This window comes from Buceros rhinoceros, unplaced genomic scaffold, assembly GCF_000710305.1.
Source record: "Buceros rhinoceros silvestris isolate BGI_N320 unplaced genomic scaffold, ASM71030v1 scaffold1513, whole genome shotgun sequence".
Taxonomy (NCBI): domain Eukaryota; kingdom Metazoa; phylum Chordata; class Aves; order Bucerotiformes; family Bucerotidae; genus Buceros; species Buceros rhinoceros.
This window is the reverse complement of record NW_010403984.1, coordinates 19560-32320: the sequence shown is the minus strand read 5'-3', so window position 1 is coordinate 32320 and position 12761 is coordinate 19560. Positions and strand designations below refer to the sequence as shown.

The following is a 12761-nucleotide window of genomic DNA, read 5'->3' as shown; positions in this document are numbered from 1 at the left end:
ATGACTATATGAAAGCACACATCCACATTTCAAAATTACTCATTTTGAAATCATTTTAGTATGTGTTTTCCTTTCAACTTCTGTAATCAAATTTAAAATAGTTTTTACCTGTTGTTGAATATCCATTGAATCATCTACATTTGTTTCCACTTCTAAAAACTGCTGCTGACTACTCCCTTGTGATGGTGATGCAGAGTGCTCTGAACCAAAATTTACTTCTTGATTCTCCTCAGGGCTTGCCTAAATAACAAACAATAATGTATCTTAAAAAGTCTCATAATTCAAAATGCTTACCGTGTCAAAATGTCATACTACATGAAAAAACACCTCTGAAAAACTATTTATCAAGTCTCATTTTCCTTTTATTTATTCTTGAATCTGTTTCTTAATATCAATTCCTACATTTCTTGTTGCTCCTTCTGTCTCTATCCTCTTCTCCTTTCCCTCCGCTCCCAACACAGGCTTCATAACTTCTATATGTTTTATCATTAATATATTTTATCATTAATATATTTTATCATTCATTCTTTTCCCTTAATTATTCTCACTGATAATTAAACATGGAATTAAAGAAAATTCTCCTCATAACACGCTGCAGTCATTACAGAGTAGTTGCAGAGTAAGTCTGTATCTTTCAGTTACTATCAAGGTGAAAAGAAAATTTCCTTTCTGTACTGACTAGACAAGAAGCTGAGCGAGCCTGAACAGAAAAAACTTCTGGACTTGGAATAGAAGATCAAATAATAAGGGGTGAGTCATATGAACATTCCACCCATAAATGAACCGTGATTTAATTTCATAAATTAAATTAAATTCGAATTCTGCTTATTTAAGGATAAGGTAGGTATTCAGCATTTTTATTTTCAAATTAGATAGTTACTTCCACATACATCATAACAAAACTCCTAAAACAGACACAATCTTGAAAGTTATATTCCTTTACAACATTTTAGTGTTTAAAGCAAAAAATTGCTAGATATCCACCAAAATAAAAAAATCTATTTAGTCTACAGCTATGTTGTACAAGTTTTCTCTTGCACTTAAATGAGAAATGAAAACATAGTAAAATAAAGCATTACAATAAGAAAATAATATCCAGTAGAAATTAAATTACTATTTCTATAAATGATTAAAAACTCAAAGTCACAAATTCAAAACTGAGATAACATTCTTGACTGAAAGCTGAGCAACTGCACCTTTGCATAGGTTAAATTAAAATCCCCAACAGATGTTTGTTGTGTTTCAACCTAAGATTTGTATTTTATGGTGAAACTAGATCCACATACTTCACAGGAAGTCCCCTTTTATTCTGTCTTGATACTGACCAGATACAATGTTAGGGGTCGCTTCTAATGGGATGAGGAATTGGGATCAGGAGAGGAAAAGAGCAGCTACATACAGAGGACTAACTTCAAAAATCAAGTCAATTTACTTCAATGTAAAAAATAGAAAGGACCCAGTTCATGCAGCTAAGAAGGAATCATGGGTTGTCTTGATCATCAAGTTCTTAATAAAATCATTTCTCAGAAATATGTGACTCTATTCTTTGGCTCAGATTCTTCAACAGAGCCAAGACTTAAAGTTTGGTAAATTAGGGTAAATTAAGGCTAATTCGAAGTAAGTAATCCACAGTCTCTGTTCTGTCCTCTTGATGGTTCTGCAGCAGTAGCTTGCACACTGCTTTTCCTTCAGACAGCATCATCACATCAGTGCTCACTTTCTTCTTTCTGGCAGCAGAGAAAAAGCTTTTTTTTCTTCCCATATAAAGAGGTGAACAAGCAAAGCGCAGTCGCTCTTTCGTAAGAGAAATAAGACGTATCCCCCACACATTTTGTTGTATTTTCTTTTTCATTTTTGCTTTAAACACTTTCTTCTGTGTATTCCACTTCCTCCGCAAATTCAGATCATCAGCTGGTGACGAAGACTTTCAATGTAAGAGAAGCGTCCTGGATTACGAATTTTTATTCAGAGGAGAGAATAATTATTACGACAGCCACAAGATGGAGTTCTTACCTTTTGAGGCTGCTGCTGCTCTAGAAGCTGTTGTCTGAGATGTTCTAAATTTTGTTGCTGTAGCTGTTCAGCTAGTTGATGAAAAAGTGAGTTGTTCACAGATTCTGGTACTAGAGGCCTAAAATGAAATAACATATATAAAAAAACCCCACAACAATTCTTCTCTTGGTTTAAGCAGTTGGTAAATAGGATTTCACAATTTAACTAAATTTAATTAAACAGGTCTTCACAAAAAAACTGAAAAATTAAGACAATGTAGCTAGTTCCACCTTCTTTTACCATCATTATCACATTAATGCTAATCAGCATTAATTTAATCAACAAAGCAAAGAACGCGCTAAGTCTAAGGTGAAGTTAAAGAAACTTCTGGCACACAGACTTACATGAAATATTTTTTAAATGTGTATGCTTCATTAATTTACTGAACTGTTTTTCTCTTCCTACTGTTTTAGTATATTTATGCTGTGAAAGAAACAACATTGTCCTTACTATTTAACTGTAACATTCAAGTAAGCATCAGGCAAATTTTAGCATTTTCCATAAGAAACATAGCTTGATCTTACAGTTGGGATGTGGGAGTTTCCTTTTTAGGCTCTTCATTTTGTTCAGATTCTTCCCCAAAGTCAAACCTGTCCATCAGCTTCTAGGAGAAAGCAAAATAAGCATTACTGAGTACTCCTCATACGTCATTTTATGAATATTTATTTTTCAGAAGAAAAATGCTCTTATTTCTCAACTTAACCCCCCAAAAAAAAGTTTGGCAAAGAATCTGAATAGGTTATTATTTGAAAAATAACCTTAAATGTCGTACTGCTATTGCTACCAAACTCTTGAATGCTTCAAATACCAAATTTTGTTCCTGGCTTTCTTGAGCTCTGGCTGTGGTAACAAGTACAATCATGTTTTTTCCACAGTAAATTGCAACTAGTTTGGAGGGAGTCTTAAATGAAGATTAATTTTATGTAATGGTACCTTTAATTTAATTACTAAGAAGAGGCCCATTATCCAATCCTTTGGCTATCAGCCAACTGCTCTGCTCATATCAAGAGGACACCTCTGCTATGAGGACAGGCTGAGAGAGTTGGGGTTGTTCAGCCTGGAGAAGAGAAGGCTCCAAGGAGACTTTCAATAGTCTTTCAATACCTAAAGGGGCCCTATAAGAAAGATGGGGAGAGTCTTTTTAGCAGGGCCTGTTGGCTTTAAACTAAAAGAGGAGAGAGTTAGACCAGGTACAACAAAGAAATTTTTTAAAATTAGGGTGGTGAGACACTAGTGCAACTAGTTTGGAGGGAGTCTTAAATGAAGATTAATTTTATGTAATGGTACCTTTAATTTAATTACTAAGAAGAGGCCCATTATCCAATCCTTTGGCTATCAGCCAACTGCTCTGCTCATATCAAGAGGACACCTCTGCTATGAGGACAGGCTGAGAGAGTTGGGGTTGTTCAGCCTGGAGAAGAGAAGGCTCCAAGGAGACTTTCAATAGTCTTTCAATACCTAAAGGGGCCCTATAAGAAAGATGGGGAGAGTCTTTTTAGCAGGGCCTGTTGGCTTTAAACTAAAAGAGGAGAGAGTTAGACCAGGTACAACAAAGAAATTTTTTAAAATTAGGGTGGTGAGACACTAGCACAGATTGCCCAGAGAGGTGGTAGATGCCCCATTCCTGGAAACATTCAGGGTCAGGTTGGATGGGGTTCTGGGCAACCTGATCTGATGTCCCTGCTCACTGCAGGGTGTTGGACTAGATCTTTGAAGGTCCTTTCAAACCCAAAGCATCCTATGATGCTATAAGAGAAGACCTACAGCTTGACTTCTTTGCAAAGAATTACTGTATTTTCACACACACATCATTTAGAAAACCCGAATCCCTTCAAATAAACTGGTCCTTGAAAAAAAAAAAAAAAAAAAACAAAACCTTTTTTCCCCCCCAGACTACATAAGAAAAGAAAGAAAAATCAAAGCAAGCAGTTGTTGTGTAAGAGGAGTAAGCCTCCAGAGGGATAAAAAGAAAAGTATCTGACGGGGAAAAAGTTACATACAGTTCCTGTTTTATCTATAAAAACATCTCTGCTGAAGTTCTACTGAACGAAGAAGGTTTAGCTTGTTTATTAACTTTTAAACAGTCCAGAAGCATTTCAATAGCTTTTTTCTTTTTTTTCTTGAAGTCAAAACTAAAGAGCAAGCAATACAACAAACATTATTTGCTATTGAGATTCTGGTTTTGGGTAATTATACATTGATAGGGCAGTGTTATCAAATCCATGCCTATGCATCTTTACAGTTCAGAAGTTCTCTGAAAAGCAGAGTTAATGCTGTACTACAAACTGCTGTAAGTTCCTCTCACACCCTGGTCTCAGAAGAAAAAAAACAACAGGATAAGAACATAGGGCAGTCTTTTGAAATATGAAGGCAAAAGCCACGATGATCTAGTAGCCCACTTTGCTTTCTCAGGATGTCCTATTTCCTCTCAATTACTGGAGTCCAGCAAGAACAAACCATAAGCTAAGAGACTGATCAATCAAGAATTTTTATTTTTCCAATGAAATAATCTAACATATATGAAAGCAGGACTAAACATATCTCTGAGAAAACACAGCAGAAACATCAAGACATAAGACCATCACGCTTATGGGAAATAGGATGCCAAAACCCAGAATAATTTTCACCTTACATATCTAATCTGTTTAAAGCAAGCTGGTCACCTTCTTTTCGGTTTTTTTTCCATATTGCCAGAATATTTTCAATACAGCATTTGCAAAATGAGGAAAATGTGTTTTAGAAAAACCACCAGTCTCATCTTTAAGATATTATTAATCATCATGTATCTTCCATCATGACAAAGTAGAAAGGAAGACAACAGAACATGTACTAATCATCGTAGAAAAGGAACAAATGGAAATAATTATAGCCAACAATTTATGATATGCAAAAGACTAGTTAAACTGGAGCCAGAAAAAACCAAAAAATTGTGCAGCATTTTTTGTTTTTGTTTAAATTTGGTTTTTGTTTAAATTTGTTTCAAATAACATAGTAGACATTAAAGGGAAAATTCTGAACTGAAATATCTTGATTTTTAAATAAATTTTAAAATACTATCTACAATGAAGCAATAGAAATTGCAACACATTAAATATTAGGCTATCTAGGTTAACCCCCACACACACATATATGAAAAGTAAAAAATTTCCCATGAATGCTACACCTTTTACTTTAATTACTTAACAATATATTCAGAAAAAGTAATGGAAATTATTAAAGACATGAAGAAAGCTTTTTATACCAAAGGAAACAAAATTCTTAAGTATTAAAATATTCTCTTTACAAATTAAAATTGAAGGAATAGAACATAAATGTATAGGAAATATTGATCAAAATAAATCTTTTTATCAAGATTATAACACATGCACATTTGATGTTGACAAAAGTAAGGAACTTTTAATGTAATGCATATTAATTTGTGCAACTTATTACAAGATACCACAGAGACTGAAGAGCTTGAAAACAAAGGATGGAAGAACTGCCATATTTATTAAAAATATGGAATTTTTTTTAAAAAAGGATACTTAGATATTAATCAGAAATATCCTCCTGCACTATTTTTATTTGTTATCCAATTCACCATCTTTTATATCACAGAATGAGAACTAATCTTCACAGTTTTCTTTGGATCACAACGCTTACTTATCATAAAAGCTGTTTTTTTTAATGTCTGCCAATTCTGAACATTTGCTTTTTGGACACCGCCTCCAACTTTGTAAATACTTCTATATCCTCATCACAGGCCCATCCTCCATTCTCTAAAACTCTATCACAAGTCTGTTCAGTATCATCTACAGAAACTGCTCAGTGTCTTTAATTATTGTTTTCAGGAATTGCTAGATTTTCTAATTTTACTGCTGCAGCTTTTTTAAGATGTTCAGGATTGGCCCCTGTACCTCAGGTAGGAATACTTCACCCATTTCCACTAGATGACAGTTACCTCTTCTGCCCCATTCCTCATAAACCTCAGGATCACAGAACAGTCCAGGCTGAAAGGGACCTTAATAGGTCTCAGTCCAACTTTATGCTCACAGCAAGCTTAGCTGTAAGCTCAGACCAGGTTACTCAGGGCTTTATACAGCTGAGCCTTGGAAACATCTTTAGATTCCAACAACTGAGAGCGCACAACCTTCCCAAGCAAGCAATACCAAAGCTTGACTGTCCTCAAGGGAAAGGAGGTTTTCCTTATACCCACCCTGAACGCTTCCAGTTCAATTTCTGTCATCTATAATCCTGCCACTATGACATGTGAAGAGCCTGGCTGCATCATGTTGCTGATCTTCCTGTAGGTGCTGGAGTGGGGACTGAAGTTAAGTCTCCCCCAAAGCTGCCTCTGCCCCAGAGGCAGAACTCTTCCACGACTTACAAGAACAAATCAACACAACCTACTGAAAGTTTGTAAATCATGACACTATCACAAGAATTCCTTCCACAACAGTTACCTTCAAAGCTCCAGAAATCACAATCACGTACATTCGCTTTGTTGACAACTTTCATGTTAACAAGACTCCTGCATACTACTACTGGCATAAACTAACTCAAGAACATCAGGCTGAACTCACTCAAGGTATACAAATATCTCATCAGTATGCCAGTTCCTGCAATTTGCCCCAGTTCAGTTGTCCAACATTCAAGATAGCCATACCTAGGAGTACCCCTACCCATATCAATAATGGAATTGAAGTCTGTAGAATAAAACCGCAATATAAAGTCATGTTCTTAATTACTTTTTGTATCTAAATATTAAGGCAGATCCTATCAACCGATGCACTCATTCCCTACGATTACACCCTAATCGAGTTGACAGTTACAGCTGTGATACAGCATGATTACAGGCCATTTTTTCCCTGATTTCTAGAAATGTAAGAGAAATTGTCCTAAAACTTTAAACTCAGCACTTGTCAAGTTCTAAGCATCTAACTGCCTGAAAAAGGGATTATCTACGTTAAGGAAAAAAAAGGTTTTTTTACTTCTAACTTCCTTATCCTTCCAACACAAGTTACTCTATAAAATGCCACTGAGCCCTAAACTCATATAAAACCAATATTTTCATTTATACTACTCTGTCTAGACATTTTTTTTAATTTTCAAGACAAAGCACTTAGTAGTTTATTCAGGTATTTTTAAGATCTCTGAAGTCAAACCATAAAATCCAAAAGACAACTCACATACATTTTAACAATAAATGTTTCTTCAAATTTCTGTCATTCTACTTCTACCTTATTAAAAGAGACACTCTGCTCCAGTGGATTGAGCGTGTTAGCAGCAGCAGCTGCAGCTGTAAGTTGTGCTGTGAGGGCTTGTAACTGAACGACAAGACCAGCATCCAGGGCTTGGAGCAGTGAAGGTTGAGGTTTCTGCTGCTGTATCTGCAGTGTCTGTATCAACTGCTGAAGCTAGAAGAGAACAAAACAAAAGCATTAAACAACAAATACTTTTTAAAAGAAAAAAAAACCAACACAACCGAAAAAAAAAAACCTAGTCTTTTTTTCCTTCCGATTAGGAAAAAATACCCTCAGGAATGCAGTATCATCTAACCTGTGGCTAAGATTTCATTTTAATTTGTTTTCAATTAGGGCACATTTTGTTCCCACTTACTGGCTAATTTGTTTTCTGTGGCTGATAAGACACGCAGATGCTTCTTCCTCCTAACTCGCTCTGACAGGTTGCATGATGACCAGACACCACTGAGGATTTCCTGCTTTCTAGGGTTCCCCCTCTTCTCTTTCTCCAGTTTGATTCTTTCTGACCTGAAAAAAATCTGTTAGCCTACTCCAGCTTCCTAATGGCTGACCTATATTAGAAAAATCTGTATGCTGTAGCATTTGTGTACAGAAAATCACTGCACTGTTGCAAGCTCCACTTAAAACTGATGGAAAATGTCCCTATGAAGAGCTTGCACTAGTAGTGTCTCAGGATCAGTCACAAGAAAAATCTCATGCTGAAACTCAGGTTTGCACTGATAGACTGCAATTCCCTTGCTCTGTTAAAACAGAAAAACCAAATCAACCAGGAACTCGGAATATAATTTGACTTCCTGCAATGGCACAGACTCTGGGCTCTGTAGACCACTACCTTAGGATAAAAATTAACTAGATGCAACGTTGAACCAGAAGCAGCAGTTCTGGGGCAACAGACACACAGTAACAACAAAGTATGTTTCAGTAAAAACAAAGTATGCATAATGCCAAAAGACAGATGTTAAAAACTATTATTTTAGAATAGCGTTGGATGTATCAAATATTATTTAAAAACAGTTTTAGAGGGTGCAGTTTTTGGATTGGGGTGGTTAGTTTGTTTAAACAACTCCACTCCACAACCCAGGAGAGGTCTAGGGTTACAGCGCTAGGGAACGAGCACTATCAGAGAAGAAACTTTCGCAAACGTAATGAATGGCCCTAACGCATTTCATCAGAGTCTATCAGGGTACCCTAAGAGTCTCTTCCTTCAAATCCAAAGGAGGAAGATAAAAGAAAAATAGTGTACCTTCCATAGTTGTGGGGTTTTTTTTTAATAAATGTACAATCCAATCGCCTGGTGTATCTCATTTTCCTCACTCCAACTCCCTATTTGTATATAATTTGTTTAAAGGAGCTGTCCCAACGAGGAAATAAAAGGCTTTTTTCTTGTGTAGATCTATTAATCTGTTGAATAGAAACGCTCCCATAAAATTGTACAGATTTATCTTTACACAAAAGGAAAAATTACCATCCTTATGGAAAGCAGCCCTCCTGAGTACCACAGAATTAGAGGAGGCAGTCATTTGACCTTCCACAAGGTACACCACTGCAGCGTCACCTTTGAGTATTTCTGGAAGAAAGGCTGGGCAAATCCAGGTAGTTTTGACTAGGCTGACATAAGTCCCTGATTATCTTTGCATTCATATTCCACCTCCTCGTGGGGTTCACTACCAAATTCTTATAGGGTTCAACCTCTCCCTTCTTATGAGAGATCACTAGAAACTCCACAGAAGCTGATGAGGTTGATCTTTTCCACAATGTATCAAATATGTATAACTCTTTTTCAAGATTGTTTTAGAGTTACCTTCTGATCACGTGAAACAACTCTTCCTACCCTTTATAAACAATGTACAGACTCCTTATACAGCAGAGCCTCTGAAAATGCTTCAATTACTGTTCTACCTCACCAAGAGCTTTCACTGATAACTGCTACAGGCAAAGCTGGAGAGTTGTCCCACTCCCTTCTTGGCTGAGCCACAGAAGATAAGCAAACACGGCTGGTCCACCTTGTGAATTGCTCTGAGTAGGAAGGAGTCAAATTGAAGAAGCAGAGATGGAAGCCCTAGAGTGGGAAAATCCTGGGTGGTCACCATTCTAGCTGTTTTTACGTTCTTGTTGGTCACATCTTTCTTACTCTGCCCTCTCCTATGTCTAGACTCTCAATTTAACTGTATGCATTCTCTCACATAAAACACAATCTTAAAATGAAATCAAGGATATTTTAGAGCTGGGAGGAAGGGGCAGAACAGGACAGGAGGTGGCTTGGAGAGAAGATGGAAGCAAATCTTGCAGTTCATCTACCAGTCCTAGAGATCTGCATGTACATATTCCTTGCATACCCAGTCTGTCTCCACACTTGTGCTTAAGATCATCTTTTCGCTTTCCCAAAACCCATTCTACTCCTCATTTTACCATTTTGAGCTAAATATCCAAATGTCATTTCTTTGTCATCTACTCTCTTTAAAACTCTTAATAATCTTTTTCTTTTGCTTTGTCTTTTTTTTTTTTTTGCAAGAATACTCTCTAGGTAATAATCTTTAAACTTGCCTTACTAACTTTCCACGTATTTCCCATTCTCACTTCACATCCCTTCCTTGTCTAAAAGCTATTCCACTATATTTCCTCCCCATTTCATACAGTATTTGACAAACTCATTTCACCTTGCTCTACTTTACAACTCATCAATTTCTTTCACTGTAATCAAATGAAAATACTCCCTTTGCTTGATTTATGAGCAACTACAGACTCTGCTTAGCTGAATACTAAAAAATGATCTCACTAGGTGAAGTTGTTATTGTCAGCTTCAGTGCTTTGTAACAGCTCTCTGGTGACTGCTCTCACCCACATGCATGGCATTTTTGCTTAGTACCCCAGCAGGCAAAGCATCCTATTCCTCAGTCCAAATAAAAATCATAACGCCAAAGTTACGCTAGTGCGAGTTCTAGAATAAACTGAAAAACAGACATCTCCATTTTAACAGAAAACTGATTGGGCATGCTCAGCTTATGTGGCTGCAGGTTAAGAGGACAAGCAGTTCGATGTGTGCTGCACATCAAGCCACTTTTCTGGGGTTGAGCATCTGAGCACTGAGAAACTGAGGAACACAATCACTTCTAAGACCTTGTTTTTGAACGTTACAAAATAAAAACTGTATTTAGCTGAAGGAAAGATAAAGAAACGAATCAACACACAATGCACTTCCAGAATGTAAGTGTAAACTTCCAGATCGTTTAGCTTCTCAGGGCATCCAGCAGAGATGTGCTGTGCTTAAAGTAGCATTCTATTTTATACCTATATCCACGAAATCTTAATGCTGCTCTTGATTTAGTCATCTACTATACTATATAGAAAAGTAAATATTACAGACCATCTTACCTGAAGTCACACTCTGTGATACCTCAGAGGAACAGGGTTATAAACGGTAACAGAAGGTTTTAGTTTACCTGGAACCTACTTGTAATGAACAACCTCATGGGACAGTTTACGTGGACACTAGACACAAAATCAAGAGGCACTCATGAAAGCAGTACTCAAGTGTACTTTAAAGAAACAGAGTATCAAACAGTGCACAGGGTAACTACAAAATATTTACCTGTTGCCCTTGAGGACTCTGTAAAATCTGTGCAACAGCAGCAAGGGTGTCTGTATTAGCAATCTGAGATACCCACGGATCAGGTAAACTCTGCACCACATTGGCTGGAGTAACTGGAGTCACAGGTGTTCCTAAAGAAGAGAAAATCCAGTGTGCCAAATATTTTAACATACAGACTTAGAAAGTGTTAGAGAAGGTAAAGAAAAAACTTCTGTAAGAAGAAATTATATTCTTCTTTGTTTTCTACAGCAAAGATTTCTGAACTGCAAGAAATAGAATTATCAAGATATCATAATCTTCCTAGGATATGAACAGCAATTACTAAATACTGAGAAAGCACTGTATTAACAATCATTTATACTATTTTACTGACACACACAGAGTGCACAGAAACAAAACCAACTCACAGCAACATTCCTTAAGGAACTCTTTCTGCTATTGACCTATGGTAACTAACAGAAACACTGACAAATGCAAAACACATGTTACAAACAGCAATCCACATCATCTAGTGGAAACAATATGTAAATGATATGTTATATATATTACATATATGATATTGTTAGCAAGCTACTCAGAAACATCTGTTAGTCCAGAACTTACTGGACTTGCACTTTATCCCTAGAAGAGCCTTAAAGATTCCACTAAAAATTTCAACCTGCAGCAGATGGATTCATGAGGATTGCCTATCTTTTTTTTTCCAAAAAGAACATTGAGACTAAATCAGCAACCTGAATAATTAGTTCCATGCCATAATTCAGACAAATCCTCCAACCCTCAAAATACTCCTACTTCTTTAGCTCAGAAGCAGAGATATGTTAATGAACACTAAATGTAAATTACTGTTATTGAAAGATAATTTCGATCAGAATTCAAAAAGCATTAGAGTAAAGCTATGATTTCAACAATTTAACCTAACTAATGAAAACAAAAACAATATTCAGTGAGAAGCTGCAGTAAGTCCAATCCAAGAGCTGGAACTGTCAAATATTTACATACATCAGTGAAAAATAAGGTGGATTTGTCCACCTCACTCTGTTTCAGTATGGAATCAGCAAAATGTGGGTGACAAAAGCAGGTACCTACGTGTCAGAAAACAACTTCTATATGTAAAATTTCTCATATATCGCAATCCTGACTGAATGAAATTGCCACAAACCAAAAAAAATTGAAAAGTCAGTTCCCCACCATCTACCTACATAGGTAAGGAAGATGCTTTAGAGGACAAAATTATCAAGTCTGCATTTATAACAACATTAATGTTTGTTAACTTAGGGCATACTCCAAGAGCAGTTTTTTGACCACACGATTTCCAGCATGGTTTCTGGCTCACATTCTGCAGATTTGAGGGAGAGGGAAGCATGTCACTGGCTGCAGCTTATCAATATGGGTTTTTTCCTCCTCTAAACCAACTCTTGCTGTTGGCCAGCAAGAATAAAGGACTTTAGTGACATGATACAGCAAGCTCAATCCTGTGGATAGCAAAAAGATACTGATGTACTATTTCTCTCAGTTGTGGCACCATCTATTAACAAAAACTACATTAAGTGCTGTGTTGGGTTTTTAACTCTGTCAGTGATCTACTGTTCTGACTTTTGAGTGCAAAACTAGGTCTTATTGCACTGTTACTCAAATTGTACAGTTGGAAAGTAAACACAAGAGGCTGCCTCTCGGTTTTGCTATTTCTTTGATCTGCTGCTGACTATAATGTATTTCTTTCTAGCATTCATTTGAATTGTCTAAAGGAAACCAGTAGGATTTTTCAGCATGTTAACAGCCAACATACAAAAGCTGACACGAGTTTTTGTTTACCTGGCGTATTGTTGCTCATAGCAGCTGTAGTGCTGGGCAAGACAGGGGTCACAACTGGAGGAGGA

At 36.6% G+C, this 12761-nt stretch overlaps 1 protein-coding gene across 1 annotated transcript in view; it reads right to left on the bottom strand.

Moving 5' to 3' along the window:
• Positions 1 to 12761, bottom strand: part of SCAF8 (SR-related CTD-associated factor 8) — a 32556-nt gene that overhangs the window by 12636 nt on the left and 7159 nt on the right. The window contains exons 5-10 of the mRNA XM_010133184.1: positions 12697 to 12761; positions 10885 to 11015; positions 7272 to 7448; positions 2577 to 2656; positions 2014 to 2131; positions 109 to 240 (exon numbers count right to left, since the gene is read on the bottom strand). The exon at positions 12697 to 12761 is cut by the window's right edge and continues 3 nt beyond it. Of these exons, the coding sequence (XP_010131486.1) occupies positions 109 to 240; positions 2014 to 2131; positions 2577 to 2656; positions 7272 to 7448; positions 10885 to 11015; positions 12697 to 12761 (703 nt within the window). The remainder of the gene's footprint in view (positions 1 to 108; positions 241 to 2013; positions 2132 to 2576; positions 2657 to 7271; positions 7449 to 10884; positions 11016 to 12696) is intronic.